Source organism: Pseudopipra pipra, chromosome 11 (assembly GCF_036250125.1).
Source record: "Pseudopipra pipra isolate bDixPip1 chromosome 11, bDixPip1.hap1, whole genome shotgun sequence".
Classification (NCBI taxonomy): Eukaryota; Metazoa; Chordata; class Aves; order Passeriformes; family Pipridae; genus Pseudopipra; species Pseudopipra pipra.
Window position 1 is genome coordinate 4,986,806 of NC_087559.1, and position 24,116 is coordinate 5,010,921.

The following is a 24,116-nucleotide window of genomic DNA, read 5'->3' on the forward strand; positions in this document are numbered from 1 at the left end:
ATCAAATTCCTCTGTGTAACGTGACTGTTCGTCCAAGGGAAAGACATGAAGCAAACAAGAACAAAGTATTCGTGGATTAGTATTTAAAAACTGTGCTTTAGCTACAGAAGCACATGACAACAGTATCTAAAGAAATTAAAGAGAGGTTAGCCAAATTTGCTTAAGGAGATAGAAACTGATGTAATTTGCAGGTTAGTGGCATGCTTAGCTGCCATTCCACAAGTCTGCCTTTCAGAAGGATTAGGTCCTTTGAAGTCCTGCCTTTTTTTGTTGTTGTTGTTGTTAGGAAACCAGCATTTTAGCTGTTGACTTCCCAACACACATGCCATAAATTTTTATTTTATACAGTTACTGATACCAAAAAGCACTCCAGCATTTTAAGACAGACAAGGAATTGACTCCATAAAATGACACAAATCTTTTGCAATGATTTCACCTACCCCAGGTGCTTCTGAGCGTAAGTATTTTATGACTTAACAGGCAACAACATCAGCCACACAACTGCATCTGACAGGCAAGTTTGAAATATTGTACTGCCACGGTGAAAAGCTTAATTCAAGCACCAAATATTTACATCCACTTCTGCCATCCTGCTCTCTCAGAAGGAAGCTGGGCAGCACTTTCATCGGCACTAGATGGTTTGAGATCGCTCAAAGTAGGACACAAATGACTCCTCCTCACAGGAACTGTCAAAGATAGACATAAAGCTGCTTCCAAAATCTCTTGCAAGACTTGGCTTAGAGATGTGAACTCAGGAGGGAGCAGAGTCACGGGACTACAGATACTTCAGCTGCCTGAAAGCCCAAAACCAGTTCAGGCAGACGGTCTGAAGCCACCTGTGCTCCCACCTTCCCCTTGCAAAGCCTATTTTGCAGCCCAAGCAACAGCAACACAAGATTCACCAGACCACTCCAACACAGTTTACTGTCGACTTGAAAGAGTGACATTAGAGGGGTAAAAGTATTTGTCCAACTTTATCTTCCTCCTGAGGTTGCCAAGCACGGCATGAGCCAGTGCCAGCTTTGACCGGCGGTCACGTACGTAGAGCCTGAGCAGGACTGTCAGTGACATTTCACAGGGGTTACTGACCCAGCCACTGTTCCAGCCTTGCAGTAACCCCTGCTAGACCCGAACGACACAGTAATTAACTTTCAGGTCCCTGGTGCACTGCAAGATGGCTGAAAAAAACAGTGGTTTAAACTTCACTGCATTTCCCATGGCAGGGAAGAGGCACAGAATATCCACTCTTCTCTCCAGAAGGGCCTTGACAGGTCAGACTACTGCTTAAATCATATCAACCATCACACATGCACAGGATTTGGAGATCCTGGGTATATTTCTAGACCCCAAAACCAAGACAGCACGGACTTTGCTACACAAAATCCTCTGCAATGCCCTGAGGATGCGGTTTCCACAGGTGAGAAGAGGTGTCCTTCTCCACATCTGTTTTTTCTCAGGTTGCTCATCATCACTTGTCAAATGTGAAGAACACAAATGGGACTGGGTAAAAATAATGGCATCTTCCACAGAAAACAAACAAAGGAGAAAACAGAAATCAGTTTTATACAAGATGTTGGGTTAAAAGTAACCAGAGCTAAGCTTAAAACAGTAGGAGAGACAGCACACAGTGACTTCAAAATAAAATTCCTTATTCTCAGCTTCCTAGGGATGCAGAGTTACCCACATGTAGAATGGGACAGGTTGTTTGCTTGTCCAGACTTCAATAAATAAAATTCAAGTAGCTTCAAGTTTCCATGCTGAAAGCAGATTTTAATGCAGTAAATCTACTTTGCCTCTGCATCAACTTCTCTTAAGATGTCATACAACACCAACTTTTCCCAGGTGAAAATTAAGTTAAAACAGGCTATTTTACCCAAACTGTAAATAAAAAGTGTAAGAGTAGGAAAAACACCCGACCTTTTACTTTCATAAATTTTAAAACCTCATAGCCTGAACCCTGGTCTCATTTGTCACTTTGAGGTTTGTGAAGGGTTGCTCAAATTTATAGCATATGGACAGATTTTGGCCAAGATAACTTCTAGTGTTGAGGAATGTAATTGTTGGCACTTTGGGGTTAAGCAAGAAGGAGTTTGATTTACAAGTCTTTCCAATCCACAACGTTATCTTGTGAGAACGAACTGGTATTCAGAATATCGCCTGTGGGCTACTGAACTATTTATTTACAAAACTTCAACATTCAGCACTGAAATGCAGGAGAGGGAGAGAGATGTAAAGATGGCACCAGATCAAAATATATCAAACACCCAAAAGCCACAGAGACAGTTGTATCCTTCTCTTTTTAAAATAAAACCTACTTTATAAACTCAAATGCAGAAGGACATCATGGAATAGTTTGGGTTGAAGGGCCCTTTAAAGGTCATCTAGTCCAACCTCTATATCTTATGGCATACTTCTCCAAAGATACCTACACTTGTGGCATACTTGTCTAGAGAAGATCCAGGTGAGAGACTGCTACATTCATGGTTCACATAATTACATGGGACCTGTGGGGTTGGCAGCTCTCAGGGTCACATACACAGCACATATCAAGAACTTGCCACTAATCATGACCCAAATGTGAAAACATAAGTACACCAAACTCAACCAGTGCATGCTGGAAAAGCTTTCAGCATCTACCGGAAAGTCTGCCTACCAAAACTTCCAAAGATGCATCAAAAAATAAGAGTGAAAATAATTTTGAAAGGACCATTTATTTTAACAAACCACTTGTCAACACACTGGCTACAGCACAAAGGACACTTGTTCTGGAACGAGCCTGTTTGGAGGGGATTTGCTTTACAACAAACACACAGCGCCACCAGAAGAAGTTAGCAAGAGAATGAAGACTGTGTTAATTCAAACCAGTTTTACACTGTTAACATGCCCTGAGCTTCTACATGTCATAGTTAACAAAGAATTAGAACGACTTAGTTGGGCTCTATACCACTTTGCCTACAGCTGATGATGTCTCATGTCAGCCCCAATATGGAAGGCTCGGATAAGCACAAGAATAAAGCACTCCAGATACATCCATTTTATTCACATCACTAATATGATCATTAGACATAGCCTAAAATAATAATAAATCGCTGACTTCACTTAAGTGAAGGAAATGCAAGCTGGCTTACCACTGAACTCCTTGATTTTTATCCTTAAGTTCAACGAGCTGTGCTGTTATTTATGACTGTACTAAAACCTACTGAGTTATAATAAAACAGTTTCAGTACCTCAGAGTGCTTGATCATCATGTTCGCTAAGGTAAGATAATCCAAGTCACCTTCATGGAAACTCAGCTGGTTCTCATCTGAAGCACTCTGCTAAATACCAGAATTGGAATTTTTTTGAGGACTTTGGCAGGCCACAAAGGTGGGTACTCCTTGTGCAGGGCAGCAAGGCATTGCTCTAGAGGAGAATTTACCCAGGGGCCAAAGTGGTGCCACAGAGCATCAAAACTGAAAGCCAACACTGTCAGGGTTACTTTGAATGATGCTGGCTCTTCCTAGGGAGTAGAGTGCTAATGTCCAACACTTCCATTAAGCAATATCACATCCTTTCTTTTCTGACATCTCACTCACAAAATAAGTGCCCCAGCAGACATCATAGTAGCCACAAGGGATGAAATGCAGCAACAGTAAAAATAAGTATGTTTATTCCACTCTAATTTTAAATCCAGAAATCACAATTAAAGTGGTTTAGTTAATTTTTAGTTAAAGACATGTCACCATAATCCTGTAACAGGAAGACATATTTAAGGCAAATAGCCATTAGGCTGCACAAGCTCAGCTCTACACCCCATGATCTTATTCCTACAACTGCCAGACAGTAGCTATCATTTGGCTCCCAGCAAAAAGTAAGACTACCACTGGCTCATTTATTAAACAAGGATGCCAATACTTCAGCCCTTTAAGATCTCAGGCCTTACATGCATAGAGACATAGCATCATCATCTATTTTATACTTACAAAAACAACATCCAGCCACTCGGCCAATTTTGCAACCTTCTCCACACCTGCTCCTCCATGTCTTCCCAAGACGAGCTGTTGAAAACCCTTCTCCTCGTGTTATTTCACATACAGCAAGCAAATAATTAGTTGCACTGTGAAATGAGAAGCTCCTGTCTACATAAATGACCCTTGATCAGGCCAGAGGATGGGGCACTGGCAGGACCATCAACTGAAGCAATGAAATCTTGGACAAAACCCAAGTCAGCTGTCAGGAACCCTGTTTATATTGCAGTTGTAATAAAAAACTGCACTCAGGTTCATTACTTCAACAGATATTCCACAAGCATGTTCCTTATCACAAAAACTTGAAGACTGTGAAAATAGGTTATAAAAAGAGATAGTCTAAAATTCTGCCATGATTTTCTTCCAGCATATACACAAACCTCTCACAGCAGCATTTGCAGCACGTGAGCAAATATAAACCCTCCAGCTTGCAAGGGACTACAGGCTTGAAGTCCTCCTGCATGAAGTCCTACCAAGGCTAGGGTTAGGGCTTTTTCTGCAGGATTGGAATCACATTTTATTTCATGACATCAGGCAAATTTCACCTTTCCAAACATCTTACAAAAAACTCTTTTCAATGGTTTCATCTGAACTTCAAAAAAGCACAAGCCGTCGACTCACCAGGAGAGGCACATTCACAAAACACAAAGAAGAGTGTGTGTTATTGTTCCAGTTCTCCAAAGGTTAGTTGCAAATATGAATCATCAAGAAATTCAGAAGTAATAGTTTTTTCAGAAGATCAAAATGTCTTTTGAGAAAGAAATTCAGGGCCCCCAGGCTTGGTCTCAGAAGAATCCTATTTTAAACCGCACTTGACCCGCACTAATGTAACCCTTCAAGTGCTATTGCAAGAACAGAACTATGTTCACAAGGGGAAATAGGCAAAGTATCTTTCACTAAAGATTTCACATATTTATTTATGTAAAAAAATGCATATCCTTTTAGCACTGAAAAAATACAAACATCATGAGATGTATTTTACAAAATACCTCTCATCAGTGATTGATGACATACACAAGGTTTTAGCTACCCAAAAAATAGTATGGGAACATAACATAATTCAAGGCAGCCAGATGCTAGAGTTAGAGATGTAATTAGAGATTAGATGTGGATTAACTAGATCCTAACTCAGACTTCCTGACCTTCCTCACCCTTTTTTAAACCTCAAGTATAAACCCATTTTAGCATATTACTACCTTACTAACAGGATGAAATATTTTTAGAGATCTTAAAAAATGCAAATAAGCTCACACTGAACATAATTTATTTCAAATTAAGTTTGAACAGATGAAAAGTAAAAGCTTAGGGTATTTTAACATCTGCTAGGAGCCAGGGGAGATGTCAGTAGCCATAGCCAACAACGTGGTGTGAGATGTGGGACCCCATAGGAGCATAGTTCAGAACACTATAATGCATTTCAAGCCATTGGTGTCAGACCAGCTCTAGTCTGCTCTCACAGACTGAACTCCCAGTGGAGGCTGAGTAACACAAGGTCTCCTCATTTAATTTTCCCTGACAAGAATCTAATTAGTACTCATCAACAGCACTGGGCAAAAATAAGCTATATGTAATACGTGGGGGCAACTGGGGATTTACTGCAAAATTACATAGCTGCTCCACCGTAAAGGCAGAGCTGGTCCAAGAAGGTGCCAGTGCTGGTGTCCAGCTGCTTGTTCTTGCCCTGCCACATCAGCTCACTGCTCTCAGCCTTCAGTGACACAGGTACAGCTGCTTGCAGGGCTATACCAACCCAGGCAATCAAAAACACAAAGCTGATTTTAAAAAACCAGTCACCTTTCCATAGCAGGGGAGTTGACTAGGTGATGTTTAAGGTCCCTCCCAACCCAAATCATTCTAGGATTCCACAACTAACAGCCAAAGCTGCTTCTGATTTACCCCACAGTTGGCCTATTGCTTATGTACACCTGGCAGCAATAGCTTTTATTTTTTTTATTGAGGCATGTTTTCTGCAACTGCAGCTACCAGAGAAGAAAACGCAAAGTTGAATTAACTATGTTCCTCTAATAGCTATCTGTCATTATTCCCTGGGTCCAGTAGCAGTCAGCACATTCCTCACTCCGCATCCAAAGCAGAGCATCCACACACTTTGTGCTCAGATCACGCAGAGCCATCGAGACACAACTCAGTCCTTGCAGCCTTTACCCAAAGTAGATAAATGGAATTAATATGTTTTCTTGGGGAAGGTGAAAGTTCAGAGAGAAGTGTTTTCTAAGGATAATCCTGCAAACAGGCAGAAGCCCTGGCTGGAAGCTTTTTCCTCATTTCTTACAGGCCATTCTTAACAGTGACCCACAGAGAAAGCAGCACTTCACACGAGCGACCACTTACTGCATAAGCAGCTCTCCAGAGCAGAAGGCACCACTTTTCTTCCCTCAAAAAGCCAATGTATGAAAAGGATAAACTCTTTTGATAAGCCACAGTAGCATGATTAAATGCTATTTTTCTTTTTACACAGCAAACCATACAGGGCTGAACCCTTAAGGAATATATGAACTTTCATGTGAATGGAGCCCATTAACTGCCCTGCAATGAATGGTGCCTGTGGTCCAGAAATCATTTCCTTTTAGAGAGCAATGAGAATGGAAAGCTTACGACTGCTACACACAAGTGCTGACTCATTCAAGGTCATTTTATTCCCTCCCAATACAAACTGTTTCTTTGAGACAGGTATTTCAGCAGAGTATGGTTTTGGTGGGAGTCAGGAAGCAGAATTGTCAAACAGTCAAATTAATACTATGGTAAAATACTTGTAGACAGCTCAAAGGATGACTTTTCAATTAGTAAGTTATGATAATATAGATGACTGCCATAGTATTTCAAACAGAAGTCTCACTTCTCAGAATTTTCAGCTTAACAAGAGAAGAACTAACTTTAAAGCACTTTTATAATAAAGTAGGAATTAACTTTAAAGCAGTTCCTGAAATGCTAACACTGCTTCAACAGAACAGCCCAACTTCACATGAGGCTGCAGCAGCACCAAAAGCAGCCCTTGTCCCCCAGTAAAAACAAGCTGTCTTGCCAAAAGCATGTTTATCACTCAGCTGCTATCAGGACAGCCATGCTGGTTAAGGGCAGCAGCTCTCTGGATGGCTGATATGGGTAAACTGGAATATGTTTTTCCTGAGAATATCACCCCCTCTAGACAAGTCTCCTGAAACCCAGAAGAAACAGAAACAATCCCACACACCTATAAAAAAACACAAGCAGAAAAGTCACAGTCTTAGGTAGCTACAAGCAGTTGTCTTAAAGACAAAGTTCAGTGTGTTGCCTGCAGGTCCTTGGCAGGACTTTTATAAAGACCTGGGAGAGCCAAGACAGACTGTTCTCTACACCTCAGTCTTCAAATGTCTTCAAGTAAGAGACTATTTTTAAGAAGAGAATATCCATTAGTTGCCAGTTTATATTTTGCTCTGAAAGAACAGGAAGTTTTAATTCACAGCCAACCACGACACTCGCAAACTGAATTTTGATGGTTTCAACCAGCAATTTCTTGGTAGCAGAATTTAAGGAAGGTAGCCTGAAATACAAGCTCAGATTCACCCTTCTCCACATACAAATTTCCTCCCAAATTAATGCATTATTTTTGATCCTAGGTCAGAATAATTTCCCTTTCAATCCATTACCAGCCTATTTTAATAGAGCAGTTTTCTGGCAAGGCCTCTCATTATAACCAGGAAACAAAAAAAGAAAAGTCAGCACTGGATGGGGAGGGAAAAATACTCTAAAGCTCACTCGAAGGATTTGCTGGAGCTTGCAGCAATGAACCCTTAGGTCCAGATTTATTAAAGATGCCCAACTGCTGCTGGGTGTCCAAGTTGAGCAGCAGCAGCTCCCAGCTCTGATTGTACTTCCAGCACCGCAGCACTCGCGTGGCCTGTGACGCTTCCTGGTGAGTGGATCTGCCACTCTCCGTGTTCAAAAGGAGAGGACAGAGAGATAGATACAAGGAGCACATTGTTCCAAGAAAAAAAAAAAACAGCTCTTTGAAACTTTGGTTTCTTTGAGCACGCAAGACACGCTCCTGCTGATGTCAGTGTGCTCACTTGGAGACACGACACAGATTCCAGCCAAGTCAGCGACAAAAATGCTGCCATCAGAAGCCAGGGATTCAAGTAGGTGGGTTGCCTGAAAGCAGCTAATGGCTTCTGCACTCTGTAAGCCACATTAATTTAGAAATACAGTAATATTTACTACTTGCTTTTCCACAGTGGCATCATATACCACCCCAAGTGATTTTTCTTTCACTAGCTGACATTTTCTACAAAAATCAGGATCTTTAGCACAAAGCAGAAGAGGGGTAGAATTTAACACATAACTGTTGTGTCTGACATAGCTTTGAGGATCTGGAATGTTCAATGGAAAACACGCTCCAGTTTTATCGCTGAAGTCTTACTTGCTGAACAAGTTTATTACTTGTACAGCAGCAGTGGGTTTGTTTAGAAGAGGCAGCCTGCCTTGCATAGACTTTCTAGCAATATTTGGTTTTTGCATGCAATAACTATCACATACAGCATTTTACTTGGTTAATAATTTAAAGGCACCTCTAGGACATTAACTGATGAAAATATGATACAATAACACAAGCAAACAACACGTTTAGAATAATGTGTCAAAACAGTTTTTCACACACGAGTTTTAGCCTTCATCAGTTAAAGAAATAGTCAAGAAAGACGAATTCCCGGGCAGCTGAGAGCTTTCCCAGGGAATCCACAGACTCTTGGAATCTGTATTGCCATCTGCTGAGAGATCAAGGAAGTGCAGCACCCGGAATGACACAACCTGGATGAGTTATCAGTGCTTCCCAGCACTTCATGTACCCGTTTAATTACTGTAATGTTGACACTGAAATGCTTTATGTCATGCTGCTGGTGATCAACAGGACAACAATCTGTTTGGATTATATAAGTTAAACAAGAATTTTCAAACAACTAGCTGGAACTTCAACTATTGATATCCAACAAGTCTAGGACACTAACAAATATTGTCCATAATAAATAAATAAGAAGTAGATCCATAATAAATATTGTTCCAGTACATTAAGATAAGAATATGATGTGTGAAACCCAAACTATTAATTTGGCATTGACGTTCTGACTTTACAAAAAACCATTATTAAACAGAGTTCTGTTTGTTGGGAAATTGTTTGGGTGTTTCTTTAGAAGATACTCAATTTTCTGCTCCACATCGTTACAAGCTGGAAGAAACATACCTAGTTCTAAGTCAATTTAAACTACAGAAGTTTATTAACAAGTTTCAAATTAATAAACAGGCAGGTACTGGCATCCAGTGGTAGAGCTTCTAGTGAGGACCTGCAGGGTTGAGCTGCCACCCCATCACCCCAGCAGCCTCTCTGCAAGTGTTTGCAGGCAGCAATTTATTTTCATGCTTGGTAACAGAAGAATAACTGGCAGAGTAATATTTCCACAAAGGCTATCACATTATTATTTTTTTTTAATTTACTAATCTGCCAAGCATATAAAAGCAGACACGTGGTTTTGCTGGGTCTAACAAACACAAGTTCCCCCAGAATAAGCACTATCCCAGGGGATGTAAAGGGGATGTATGGAAGATGAGCAGGAGCATGTTCTGTTCTGAAACAATTCTGCCCCAAATGGTACTGATGAGGTACAAGTTCAGAAAAAGTGTTATGCAGCACTAGCAAGCCTACCCTAAGTGTAAGGCTAGCACAGTCTGCTTTTCCTCTAGCCCACAACAGTTTCAGAAGTGTTGCAATCCAACTCTAACATTAATTATTAAAGGAAGATTTACAGTAACACAGTAACTTGATTCTTTAATTCAAATAGACTGACCCAACCAGCTCCACAGGCCAGCACATGTTAGTGCACAAACTCAAGCTGGATGCTGCCACGCTGAGATGTTCCCCCAGAAAAGTGCAAAGGCAGCAGTGTATTGATCCAGTGATGGCCTGAATCTCTAATTTAATTTCCAAGTAATGCTATTCCCATCTATAAAGAAGAAGGAAGAACCCTGCATGACTGTTTTCGTAACGAAACCAGATGAGTTCTGTCCTCAACTCAGGAACAAATTTCCACTAAAGAGATGGGTTAATAAAATGGATCATTTTGCTCAAAGAACAAGACATGTAGATGGCACTCACTTCTGAGAGACAAAGGGTTAAAACAGTTACCCATTTCCTCAACTGGACGACTACTACTATTGTAAAGTCCTTATTCAGCTGAATTCCATCAGGCCAGGCTTTCTTAACACAATCTGACATGTACCTCTTCAAGATCTTGGATTTTTTTTCCCTCTCTCTGCTTCTCCATAGTAGACACTAGAAATAAGTACACCCAAAAAGCCAAATGGTAATCCGAACAAAGTAATATTAAATTATCAAGCTGGAGAGACTGATGACCAGACATAATAATTTCTTTTTATAAAAAAACAAAACAAAACACACTTGCCAGGCCCTTTGCAGACAACACAATACTGGGTTTTGTTTCAAGTTCATAACTTGGCTCTTAAAGTAGTTGATAATGAACCAGCAGGCATTATTTTAAATCAACCAGTTTTATTAAATGAGCCAGAAAGGAAAGAGGCAGGGCTAATTACCAACATTCCTTGATGAATTACCTAGCGGTGTGTGGTAAATCTCCAGGCGTCTTTGTCTTTATCCCCAAATTTATCCCTTACTTATTTCTCAAGAGGTTAAAGGACATGGGGCTAATTAAGGAACCAATCCAATGACAGACAGAATCATTCAAGGTAAGACTGGTTTTCACTCTTTCAAGCTTTTGCATCTCTGCCTGGTACTTCTTAATCTAATTTTTTTTTTTTACTTTTTTTTTAAAATTACTGCTGGGGAGGGGGAGGAAAAGTGCTAATCTTGTCACGGTCAGGCAGGTTGAAATTGCCATGCAGTGCTGGGCAAAATGCTACATATTTGTAATTTAGCCAATAAGAAATTCCTTAAGCCTCTCTTGAATGGCAGGAATGTCTCCAGCTTGTCACTTTGAATTCATTTACTACACAGGTTCAGCATCTCAGGGAATAATGCTGCCAAACTAGCTGAAGAACTGAAATATTTGCGAGGATACATAATACCCAAAGATTACTTTAAGCACATCTAAGTTTTCACATTTAAAATTTAACGCCTGTCAAAGGTGTCAGCAGAGGCCCCTCCAGACCTCCCCCCAACTCCTCCACCTTCCAGACCCATGTGTGGCTCCGGGCACTGTCTTCTGCCAAATTAAGCCATGGACTCAACAACACAACTGCAACCAGCACTCACCTTCTTCATACGTCCTTGGCTCAACCAGGAAGGAGGAATAAAGTGGTTTTTAAATTCATGGTGACTGGAAAAGGACTTAGTACAAGCTGTTAAAACCTGTTAGCTGGTGGGCTGTGGAGCCTCATCAACGCTTTTAATACCCACAACTGTGGTCACCTACAAATCTTTAGGAAGATTAATTCATCTTCTGCAAGTCCAAAACAGTCACTGACACATGGTAAACCACCGTTTTCCCAAGGTCTGGTAACTCAGCCAGCAGATAATATGTCTAGACCACACAAAAAAATAGGGCTTTGAAGCTGTAACAGACCAAACTTAGCAAGCTCTCCTTAATTTTGTGGATGTTTCCATGCCAGAGAGAAGACAGCAAATCCTTCAGACCACCAACTAGGGTAGAAGACTAAAAATTTCTAAAAAGGGGTCAGAGCTTGGACCTCCAACTTTGTATTTTGTGTCACAGGGACCACAGGTAAAGAAACAAGATGGAAAGATCAGACATCTTCATCAGCAACAATAATTTCTCTCAAGAGAAATGTTTGCAGCACGTTTGCATCCACAGGAAAAGGACATTTGTGACGAAGGGTGAAAGCAGTGTTTTGCATTAGCAGTTAAGCAGTCAGATACTTGCACACAGAAGTATGTTGCCCCCTTGAATTCCATGCATTTTTAATGTCTAATACTCTAGGTGTTAAGCAAGACTTTACATTTTACCTCTGTTGCTGACCACAGAACTCAAGCACCAGTGCTCGTTTTTTGAATAGCTTTCAATCCACTGAGCAAGCAAAAGTTTTAAGGCCTGAGAGATACTTTTACTTATGTGAAGGCTTAAGAGACAAGTCAGGGTTTAGTGGCTCTGTGGTTAAATGCAAGTTTTTCTTCCTGGAGAATTTGCTGAAGGCTTAAGGTACATATACCAGTCATTGAGTGTAAGTAACCTCAGTTTAAATGTTGTATCTGTAGCTCAACAAGTCTCAGCCTGGCAAATCACTTGCCTAAGTTCTTGATTGCAAATACACACCATGCTTACCTAACAAACCCACACACTACTATCTACCATTGTCAGGTTAGATTAAATTACCTTTTAATCAGATAAGTGTGTCCACAAACACACATCTGCTGCTCATTCATCTCAACATCCCATTGTTCCTGTTCTTCAGAACTGTGAGGTAAGTCCCCTATGCAATGAAGTTTTATGGTAATTATTACACCAAGAACACCATTGCCAACTGCTGAGCCTCGCCTGCAAAGCAGGGCTGTGCTACCACCACAGGTCAGTCTCAGGCACAAGCACACTGGAAAAGGACTAGAAGGAGGTATTTTTTTGATATATGTCTGTAGTCATTAACATCACTCAGAAGACATGCTTGGCATTTAAAAAATGAAGAAATACAGGGTATCTGATGCAAAGAGCTTATCGTGGTGGCACATTTAGAATCTGAATGAGTAACAACGTGATGGTGAAGGCAAGAGGCCAGGCTGGTTGCCTGCGCTCTTCCAAGCAGTACAGCGTTGGTTTTCCCTCTGAAAAAGCTGTAGTAAGGGGAAAGATGAGCACAAACTTCAGTAATGGGATGGCACTGAGGAAGAGGAAAATGGTCCTACTCTGGTATCAGCAGGGATCAACCTACAATACTGCCATGAGATGAGGAAAAGCTCTTGGAATAATAAAGCAAGAGAGGAAGTAGTAAACAGTACCTAGCTCCAGGCTTTGAAAAGAAGAGGTTTCACCTTGCTTAGAACAAGGAAGAAGGGCCACAATGACAAGAGGCAGCAATAAAGAGCTGCAACTCTAGCACCAAAAGAGCAGATAACAGCTCCCATGAAGACACCAACCCAGTCAGTGTAGCAGGGGGACTCCAAAGTGGAAGCCTTAGTGGCAGATAACTTTTTAAGTACCCAGCATATTATAAACATTGTATCCAAATAAACTATTAACAATCCCCTAATTACAAATATTTAAAATGTTTTTGCAGCCTATGTTTCCATACATAAGGTTTTATATATGTATATATATGTATAAAATATACACATGTATATTTGGGGGTGAACTGCCCTGTTAGCAAGGGCAGGAATATGCACAGATACAGATTCTACATCCAGGGAGGAGAGATTCTAATATGTAGATCACCAAAGCAGGACTCACCTTGTCCAGATGCCCTGGAGCAAGGGAACTGTTTTCTTACTCTCCAGGAACAAAGAAAAAGGAGATGTTAGCATCCTGTAATGGACCTGTTACATCATCTCCTGGTCAGGAGACCTAATTTTACCTTATCACCTGCAAAGTATTTATGCAGTGCTCAAAAGACATCTGCACCACTGCAGGTTCTCACTCCAGCCCTTGAGGCTGTGCTGTGCAGCAGTATCCAACATGGCACTCTCAGACAAGCATCTCCCACCTGTGCCAAATAGAAGCTACATTCTTAAAACTGCAATGGCAGACAAAGAGGGAGGAAAAGATATGAGAAGTCCAGCTGAGTTCTTATTGTGCTATTCATTTGGTTTGAGAACACTCAGGAGGGAGGGGATGTACACCAACTGCATGCTGTGAGCACTGGCATCCAGCAGCAGAGACAGGGACCTGCAATACATCCACAGTTTAGGTTCCATCAACCAGTGACCTGGTGCATCACATTCAAAACACAACAGCAAGTGTCACATCCACGCACCAGCTGGGAGATGTCACCAAGTACCATGGAAGGGCAGAGGGAAGAAATGTTCACCCTCAATCTTCTACCTTCCATCTGCTTAGTGAGACATGCAGAGGGCTGGATGTCAGCTGCCCACCAGTAATGTTTTCAATCCTACAAGAACTGGTAACATTTTCAGTGGAACTGATTTGCAAATCTGTGGGCCGATGCTGGCCCTGAGCCTCCTTTGCTGCCTCCTGAGGATGCTCTTGTGCTTCTTCTCCCACGGAGGACACAAGCCTGCTCACTCTAATTACAGTTCCTGCAATGCCACACTGTGTTTTGGGCAGGTAGGTCCAAAGTACTTAGGGGATTGTGTCATGCTTGATCTGAACAGCAAACTTGATCCAGAAATCAGATAAAGCAATACAAACCACACAGCATAACTACAATTCAATTTCTGTAATGTCTCTCCATGAGCAGACAGATGAGTCCTTACTCTGAATTTCTGCAGTAAGTTTACTTTCTGGATCGCTGCAAATTCTGTAAATATAACAACTTTGGTACAAGTCGCCTTATTAAAAAAAATAAACACAGCAACCTTCAAAGGCAAGCCTTAATCAAAATCTTGGGTCTGGCTACTTCTATCAGCAGAACTTCTGAAGGACTAACCCAAAAAACAAGTAGAGGATCTTTCAGTCTTGTTTGTGGGAGTAAGTCCTGATGGCTGGTAATTTCAGCCTTCAGAATCATTTCTTGGTTTTTTCCCCCTTGGATCTTCTAGATATTTTAGATTAAGGAAAACCCTTTTTCTTTTGTAGCTCTTAAAAATGTGTAAAGGGTGATAAGCCCCAAACCCAAATTGCTATAGTGCAGCTTTGGTGAAGATGCCAGAGGGACATTATGTAAAGCTCTGATCATACAAGTCAGCTTTTTTGTCTGAAATCCTAAAATGAGCTGCCTGGACTGACACAGAAGATTGAAAACTATCCTACAGACAAGGCCAGGGTATCACTGCCTATCAGAAAGGCAGGGAATTGTCCTGCTGCTGCCAGGAACTTGGGAGGTGGGAGACCACTCACTTTACAAGAATCCTGAAAGTTGCTTGGTAGGAAAGGAGGAAGGGAGTAAGCAGGGCAGGCATGAAAGACATGAAAAGCAGAAACCAGCAACTCTATCACATCAACTGGAGATGCTCCCTAAATAACTGTCAACAGGCAGCTGGTAGGACTACAGCAGGAACACTAATTCAGTGATATCAAGTGTAAAGACAGGAACAGATATAGTCCAAGACAGCTCAATGGAAGTCGATTGACAGACCAGCCTCACTACAGACCAAGAGCATATTCTCTACAAGCTCACCACCTTAAACAAATTTATTTCCACAGGGTATGGGATTAATAACAGCATTGTTTCGCAAATAGACTACTGAGGAGCAACAGGACTAACCTACCATCAGGCCTCAGTGACTGCACGACCTCCTCAAGTCCTGGGCTAACCCTGCCTACAGAAATGCAGCAACCGGCTCCTAGAGATCAGCTCTGGAACACTGAAGCTGAGATCTGCAGCACTGCTTCTGCTCCAACAGATGAGAAGTCCAACCAGACAAGAGAATAACTTCAAACACCACCAACAAAAAGAACAGCTTCTTAATACCCATTAAATACACACTAAATATAAACTAAAAGATAACAGGATGGAAGAAGCATGAAGACATCTTAAGACGAACTCTTTGAAAAGAAGTTAATCCTTTTAAATAAAAACATAAGCTTATTTTGTACCTCAGGAACAGATCCAACACTGATAGGACTTGGAACTACTCAAATGATCAACCTTTTAGGTTATACACTCTTTTTTCCAAGGCAGTGCAAGAAGCTGAATTGCAGCAGAAGGAAAGAATCCCTGGTGACATCTATCTGTAGATTTGGTCCTTAACTACCAACAGGAGATGGATGAGAAGGTGCTACTCCCAGTCCACCTCTTAATTAGACTGCACGAAGCAATGCAAAATGTGAATTCCAACAGGTCATTTCCTACCTTGCCAAGGTACATTACTTGGCAGAGAAGTGATGCAATAAGAAGTCATTACTCAAGAAAATGAAATCCCATTTATTCACATGGCCTTGAGCATACTAAGTTATGCAATTTGGAGATTCCTATGCAATGTGACATAGATTTGTACGTATTTCTCTTTCTGTATTGTTTCTAAATGAACATCTTGAAAACAAACATAAAATCCAAGCTCATTAACACATTTGGCTTCTTTTTAAACTAGTCATTCCGAATTACCATCCTCAGATATGCAAGTATTCTTCTTCTTCTCACACTGTGAGATATGGGTGAAAGGGCAAGTCACACAATACAATTAAAAACACAAAACACTGAGAAATTCAATGGGCTTAGAGTGGGGTTTCTTGATACAAAGTTCCAAAACAAACAAACAACAAAAACAGCTACTACATTTCATCTTGTTCGTGAAGTAATATTCAAAAAGACCTCGTTTAAACAAAGTTGCTTTGCAGATTAACATTTCTGAAAGTGTAAAAATCCCCTTTTTGTCTATCTCATTCTTTAAGGTCACTAAATCCAGACCATCTGGATAACAAAGTTACCAACTTAGTTCCCTATTTATCTAATTAAAACTTCTGTACAGCTCATATGGAAAATTTGTCTACAGCTAAAAAACAACTGAAGTGTAAAAAGCAGCTGCAGGGAAATGATGTCACTGCAGGCAGAGCTGCCTGTCAGCACACTGGCACCAGGAAGATCCTGAGTTATTGTTAATCTCAGCTTTTGAGCCAAATATCCTATTTGGAAAAACAAAACAAAACAAAAAAAAGAAAAACAAAACAATCCTCCCTCCCCCCCAAAAAAAAACCTCCCAAACAAACACAAAATTATATGGGCCTTTTAGTCAAATCCTACTCTCATTGAAGCATCAGTGGTAAATTTTCAGGTAGATCATGACTTCAAGACTGGTATTTTGTATCAATTTTTTTGTACAATTTTATCAGTAAGGATAAAAAGATGAACCTTTCCCCCACCAAAAACACAAGCACCAAAACTGTGCAAAGCAGACTCTCTTCTCTCACACACAGAGACCAAGAGGACTTGGTTTTGATAATTTTGATTGTTACATATGTAAATGTAGGTGATGAAAAGACGGACATTTTTTCAGTCCAGCAGGTAGCTCATATTTCCACAACCATCACAATTCTGCTGCCAATGGGTAGTTGTTGCCAGTAATTACTTCTATTTTACAAGCCAGTTAAGGATACATTCTCATAATTTTTTGCTCTATAGGGTCATGCACTCTGTTATTTGGGCCAAAGACAAGTGCAAGAGAGGTGTTCTCCCTCTTTCCAGGAGATCCTTCTCCATCAGAAGGAAACAGGGAATAGATACTACTTTTGGAATCCTAAGGGACAAGGATTCAAGTCCTTTGGGTGAAGTTCCCAAGCAATGCTCCAGCAGGTTACAGCTCTGCATCCAGACCTGTGACAAGCCAATTCCCAGTATAACTCCATTTGCAATAACTGAGCATCACCTTCCATCTGCAGTGTCTTCTGTCCCTCAGAAATCAAGGACTGCTTCCCCTCCACTCTTACAGAAAGAGGCATTTGCAAAATGAACAATAAAGACAACTGCCAATGCTTCTTTAAGATATTACACTCCTTCCTTATCAGTAAAATATCATCGGAAAATAAATGCTTCCCTACAAATTTTGACAGAGGTTTAAAAAGTACCCTAAAATTCATGTCACAATATATTAGGATGAAAGAATGTAAAAAGTGTAACTATGCTTATTTAACTAGGTGCATTCCAAACAAGACACTATTTCATAGCACATACACTTCTGCTAGATCTGAATTATAACACTGCCATAACCTAGAAACAAGTTTAACAAATCGTTATACACAAACACTGTGAGTAATGCACTAATGTTAGACAAAACAGCTCTTCACAGACAATTTCAGACTCCTTTTACATATTTCTATACACATGCACACATGCTTAAGAGTATATCATATTTAATTTTTAATGGAAATGTGTGTGTGTATATACCTAGAATTCAAAATTCAACTGCTACCTCTTTGTATTACCCTGATGTCCCAACTAAGTGTTAGTTTTGGCGCAGACAACACAATGCCATAATGCAGACTCAATAAAGCGACCCTATATTTTCTCCACAAACCCACCACACAGACTGCCTCAAAATCCTGAGCCTGCAAGTCTATTTTAAAACTAAATCTTTGACAAGGCATTGTTGATATATAACAGCAACGAGCAAACTACGAGTGGTTTGTAACCAAGCTCAATTAACTTATGTGGTGAGAACACGCTCCCTGACTGAAAGTGGTTACTAAACATCAAACTGTAATAAAAAGATTCAGCAGTAATGCAGAGTACGCTCTTCAAAACTAGTGAAAAATGTATTTTCGTGAAATATGTGAGCAAACTTCTCCAAAACATTTCTCATTGTTGTACTCGCACTCTTCATGTCACTTCAGCCCACTTGAACTTAAGCAGTGCGTGAAATTATCTCTTTTATTATAGCTGTTCACGTTTTTCCCTGAGTAATTAGCAAGCTACATCCCCTTTGACAGAGGGACACTAACAAGCTCCTACAGTTTCCAGTAGGACAAGGAATCCAAAGCTACTAATAGCAAACAAGTCATTTAAACAAAAAAGGATTACAAAGACTCGTTGCAAGAGGCTGGAAACTCACCCATATTTCAGATTAAGGCTTTCTGAGGAGCTCTTTTGTAAAGAGTTTTGACTCCATCTTACAAAAATATTTCATTGTTTTCTTCTAAAAACCAAAATATTGATTTGAATATCTACTAATAACTTCTTTTTGAAAATAATTACGCACTAGAAAGACTGAGAAGTGTCTTCCAAAGGGAAAAGTGACGGAAACATTCGTTTTGTAACAAAACCCCCCTCCGGACATCTCACAGTTCAAAGAAAACAAAAAGTTACACAAACTTTTTAAAAAAGGTTTTTCCACTCTTTGCTATCAGGACACCAAAACAAGCTGCAAGTCAAGCCAGAGTGCAGAATACTTGCAAAATTTCCTTGCCAAAAATCCCTGGAACCACGCAAATAAAGAACGTTCGGATGAGCGCAAGCTCCTGAGAGGAAAGGCAGAACGTACCTTGAGGACCTCCATGGGCACCTGGGTGGCGGGGGGCAGGCTGGTGGGCACGCTCACGTTGATGGCAGGGGTCTGGCTCACGGGCACCCGCTGCTGCATGAACTGGGCTGCTTGCTGCTTCTGCTGCTGCTCCCGACGCTCCTGCTCCTGCATCTGCTCACGCATGAGCTGCTGTCGTAGCAGGATTCGTGAGGTCATGCTGGAGGAGCTTAAGGGAGGCTTGGAAGCGCCAGGATGCTCGGAATTGCTGTGGGAAGACCAGAGAAAGACAGCTCAGCTTCCACCAAGCGGGATAGTGGCTCCAGCGGTCGGAGCCCGAGGAGTTAGACCGGGGTGTGGGTGAGGATACGACGCACCGCGCGAAGGGGAACTCGGAGTCGACCTACTTGAGGTACTTAGCGGCCACATTAGGCTGCCTTAACTTGACTGCAGCCAACCACTTCCAAACGCCAACATCCAGCTGTAAAGAGCTATTTGCTCTTTCAAATTTTGCACTAACCGCCCACAAGAAAAAACAAATGCTTTGATAGACAAGGGAAGGCACTCGTATTCCTTTTTCTTAAAAAAGTAATAAAGGGCTGCCTGCAGCAAGTCTTATGATAGGTGTAGATAATACTCCAGGTCTAGCTCAAAAATAAATAAATAAAGTAAATCTACCTCTCCCATGAAAACACAACATAACAAAGTTCACTTATTTTTGCGAAATACTACCTTGGGGTTGGATTTGCTGGAGGTGACACACCTCAGAGCCAGAAACCAGACCTCCACAAAAACCCTCAACTCCCACCCCAGGCCTACCAGCATCTTCCAAGTGGAGTGACATACAAGAACAGGCAGAATAAACAACAGTAACAGCTTTATTCCAGTCATACTTTATAAAGAGCAACAGGCTGGCACACAGCACTGCCCTAATACCTAAGGGCTACCTCTATGCCATTGGCAGAGCCTGGGACAGACCATTGGACTTTGCCATGGACTGCATGGACACCTTTTGAAGCAACTCATCCTTTTCTTAGCTCTCAGAACTAAAATTCATTCCTGTAGCGTAAGGCAGAACAATTAGGGTATGCAAACACCAATCTGCACATCCTTCAAGGGAAGGATGTTGGAAGTGGGTAAGAATACACGACTCCATATAAGAAAGAGCTACAATGTGCATAACTCAGCATATTTGGGTTCAGATTCTGCTGGCTGCCGTCGGCCCATGGAAGGACAGGGCTCATTAGGCTGTCATGATGCAGGGTCATGCCAGCAGTAACCCTCCCCCTCTGGGAGGAGGCTGCTCTTGAAAACCTGACCTCTGGCTCCAGTGCTTTGGTGGTACCTGCAGGATGCTGGCAGGACACAGGTGTCTGGGAGCCAACATCCCTTCCAGGTCTTGCTCAGAGGCTGTGGGCACCGAGCGCTGCTTGTGCTTGGGCAACTGGAGCCAGCACTGCTGGAAGTTTTCCAGCTTTGTTTAGGACTGATGTTGAACACAGTTCAGAGTAGAAACACAAAAAAAAGGAGGACCCACACTTAATGCCCCAAGAGATCAAACTCTGCTCTTCCAGAGCACACATTTTGGGGGCAGGGAGGCAGGGGACCATCTTGCTATTTAAGACCTGTCAGGTTGAAACATTCACAGAGACACTGATCCTTTTGAAAAAACAAGAGAAAACCTTTGTGGTGAAACTAATGCAGCTGCGGAATAATCGTACTAATTAGCTGCTCAAGACAAGTCATTGACTGTGATACTTGTAAAAAACACTCCCTTTTTCAATTAAGGGCAAAGCATTCTCACATCTAAACCCAGCAGCTTGTTTTCTGGCTGCACATCTGAACCACTTTTACATCTCCAAACAGAGGAGACACTTTATTTCCATGACTACGATAGTTAGAGATCAGTGGCCTTCCAATTTTTTTGATTACACATTCCTAACAGGAATGTTTGAGCATGCACTCCCAATATATGTATATTTATTTATTTATGAATTATATACAAGTATTACTGAAGTGATAATATTTTCCTCCTGCCCACCACTGTGCATCCCACTATGGAGACCACTGTAATACCTGAGCAAAAAAAGGCACTCAAATGTTGCTTTCAAGGAAGGATTCATTGTCCTCATGTTGAAGAAAAGTGAATCATGTATCACACTGAACATTTGTGTGTGTTCTCATTTGTGTGCTACTGGCATTTTTTACAGATATTTAATGCTGCAAAATTGGTAACCCAGCAGTTCCTCCCACCTTCTTTCATTTTGAACTGTTTCTCCGCCAACCAAAGCCAAGTGCGCTGGAAATCATCTCAGAAGAACCTTCCCATGTACTGAAATTTTGGGGAATGCGAGGGAGAAGGAAGGAGAAATAATTTCCACTGCATTTCGAACAGCCCCTGCCAGGAACCTGATCTCACTCACACGATTATTGTACCTGCTCAGACCAACAACCACCCCTCCAGCTTCCTGCCAGTGATTCAGGGCTCTAGCACCGATTGAAAATTGTCAACAAAAGCTTCAAGTATCATGTCTTTGAAAGAGACAACAGTCCCAGAAAATGCTGCTCTGCCAAATTCTTCCCCAAAGGGCAGAGACACTTCCAGGTTTTATTTCTTTTGCAATTCTGCTCAGTATTTTACATGGTATAGAGGCCCACAAGCCCTGAACGCAGGCAGTGCTGGCAGGCACGTGCTGCCAGACTGCAGTTACTGCCAAAGTATCATGGAATTGTTTAGGTTGGAAAAGATCTCCAAGACCATCAAGTCCAACCGTTAACCCAGCACTGCCAAGTCCACCACTAAACTCTGTCCTGAAGAGCCACATCCACATGTCTTTGCTGACTCAACCACTTCCCAGGACAGCCTGTTTCAGTACTTGACAACCCTTTTGGTGAAGAAACTTTTCCTAATATTCAATCTAAGCCTCCCCTCACACAAGTTGAGGCCATCTCCTCTTATCCTATCCCTTATTACCTGGAAAAAAGAGATGGGCACCCAACAATCACACCATCAATGCAGGCGAGTTCGAATGCCCAGCTTCCCTTCTCCACCATGTCTGCTCCTCTTCTTAAGCACAGAACACTCCGAGGTGGAATAGAAGATAGTCTGGGTTTCATCACCATACACCCTCCACAGAGCAAGCAGTAGGTTTGCCAGAAACTCACTTTTCCAATCAAAGAAGCGATTAAAGACTTGTTATTTCAAAGGCTTCATCAGGACAAGTTTGAAAATGCATCTTTTTAAAGCTTCTTGACCTCTACATGCTGCCTCGCAGGCAGATCCCTTCCCATGATCAAGCTCTGTGCCACGTGCCACAGTACAACCCAGAACTGGACATGTGGATTCAAAACTCCCATCCATGAACTGATTCACCCCCAGATCATGCAGAGTTGGTAACAGAGCCCACACACACAGCTGATACACGATGTGATTTAGATACTTCCTGCAAACAGTTTATGGAAACCATCTAATTGCAATAAATGAAACCGACTCATCCCTTTAATTGACACATGATTAAACCAGTTATCCATTAGCAGTCTAATAAGCACAGTGTAATACAGACTGGGAGTTATTAGTTATGTGTCATGTGCCGATCCAATTAATCCTGAAGTGATAACATTTTATTAAATGAGTTTAAATTACATATCCTTTGCACAGATGCCTGGGAAATGTTAGTTACTGCACACAAATTATAACACAGGTGGCTGTTGCATAATAAAAGGCAACTGATCAGATTAAAATCAAGTTTGATTTTGTTGCCATCGACTCCAGAGATTAGAGGGACCATACCTCTTACAGCCTAATCTACCTTCCCAGATGTGTACTGATTATTTTATCTGCCTCCTTGGCCAAAAAGACAAACTCATCTTTTGTTGGGCAGTTTTGTTTTTTGATTCCTATAAATTAATCAAACCAGCTCTCTGGTTCACATACAGTATTTAAATGAGTTGTCTGGTTCACAAGTATTATTTTGCAACAGCTACATATTTGCTAAGAAACTTCTCTGGTGATTTTGAACTCAAAAAAATATTTAACTCATCTTTGCTTTTTAACTGCTGTTTAAAAATTATTTCAGAAAAAAAAGAAAAGCCTCCAATGTAAGGTTTCTTAGACAAATTACAATAATTAAAGCACAGATAAACCCCTCAAAACCCAAGCCTCCTCAACCAGAGATGAACAAGAGTCAAACAAAAAAAAAATAAGAAAAAAAAAAAAGCCCACTTGCTTTGGGCAGGATGTACTACCCTGCTCTAAACAGAGAAATGGCACACAAGAGGGAGGCTGCTGCTCTCCTCCATTCATGCCAACTGTTTGTTAATGGGGTAGTCCACAGAGAAATCAGCCAAGTAAAGCAGATTTAGCACCTCAGGAAATCCACTGAGCTGTACCAGATCTCAGAAGAAATAACACGGGATTTAAACCCTTGTGTTAATTTCTTACCCTTATGTCATTCATAATTATTTATAGAGAAAAGAAAGGCATCCACATTTAAGTATCCAACATTAGTATAAAACAATCTTGATCTTTAACAAGCAGATGAGAGGTTGCCAATGCTACAACTCAAATACTTGGCTGGACCTCCAGAAGGCATTTTCAGAAGAGACCACCCCACAGGCCCCTTCCAACACCCCTCCTGTTCCACAACCACTAGAGTTTCCTCAAAAATTAAGTTGATTTGTCCAAATTCTGTTTTCAACCTCTCTACCAAGCAGTAAAATGTCAAGTAACTTTTTATTCCCTGTACTAAATATGTAACTGAGGCAACAACGCTTGCAGCAGCACCTAACTTGCCAGCAAGCACCACTGTTTGCCTCAGAGAGGGGTGACAGAAAAGGGAATAACAAAAGAAAAAAATAAATGCAAAGAGGACCCAGATTATACACACTACACCACCCCCCAAAAAAAATTATAATACAAAATGTAGAAAGTCCACAAAGAACAAAAATGCTCTACACAATCCCTTCTCTCCCATCCTCAGCCAAGGTAAGGGATTCCAACTACTACAGCGTTTCCCCCTGGAGCACTTTGTACTTCATTCCTAGCATTTAATAATTGATTGTGGGTTACAGCG

The 24,116-nt window shown here is 41.2% G+C and overlaps 1 protein-coding gene across 7 annotated transcripts in view; it reads right to left on the minus strand.

Annotated features, from left to right (window-relative positions):
* Positions 1 to 24,116, minus strand: part of MITF (melanocyte inducing transcription factor) — a 103,396-nt gene that overhangs the window by 27,302 nt on the left and 51,978 nt on the right. For all 7 annotated transcript variants that reach the window (XM_064667204.1, XM_064667203.1, XM_064667207.1 and 4 more), the window contains one exon: positions 19,066 to 19,312. In XM_064667204.1, the coding sequence (XP_064523274.1) occupies positions 19,066 to 19,312 (247 nt within the window). The remainder of the gene's footprint in view (positions 1 to 19,065; positions 19,313 to 24,116) is intronic.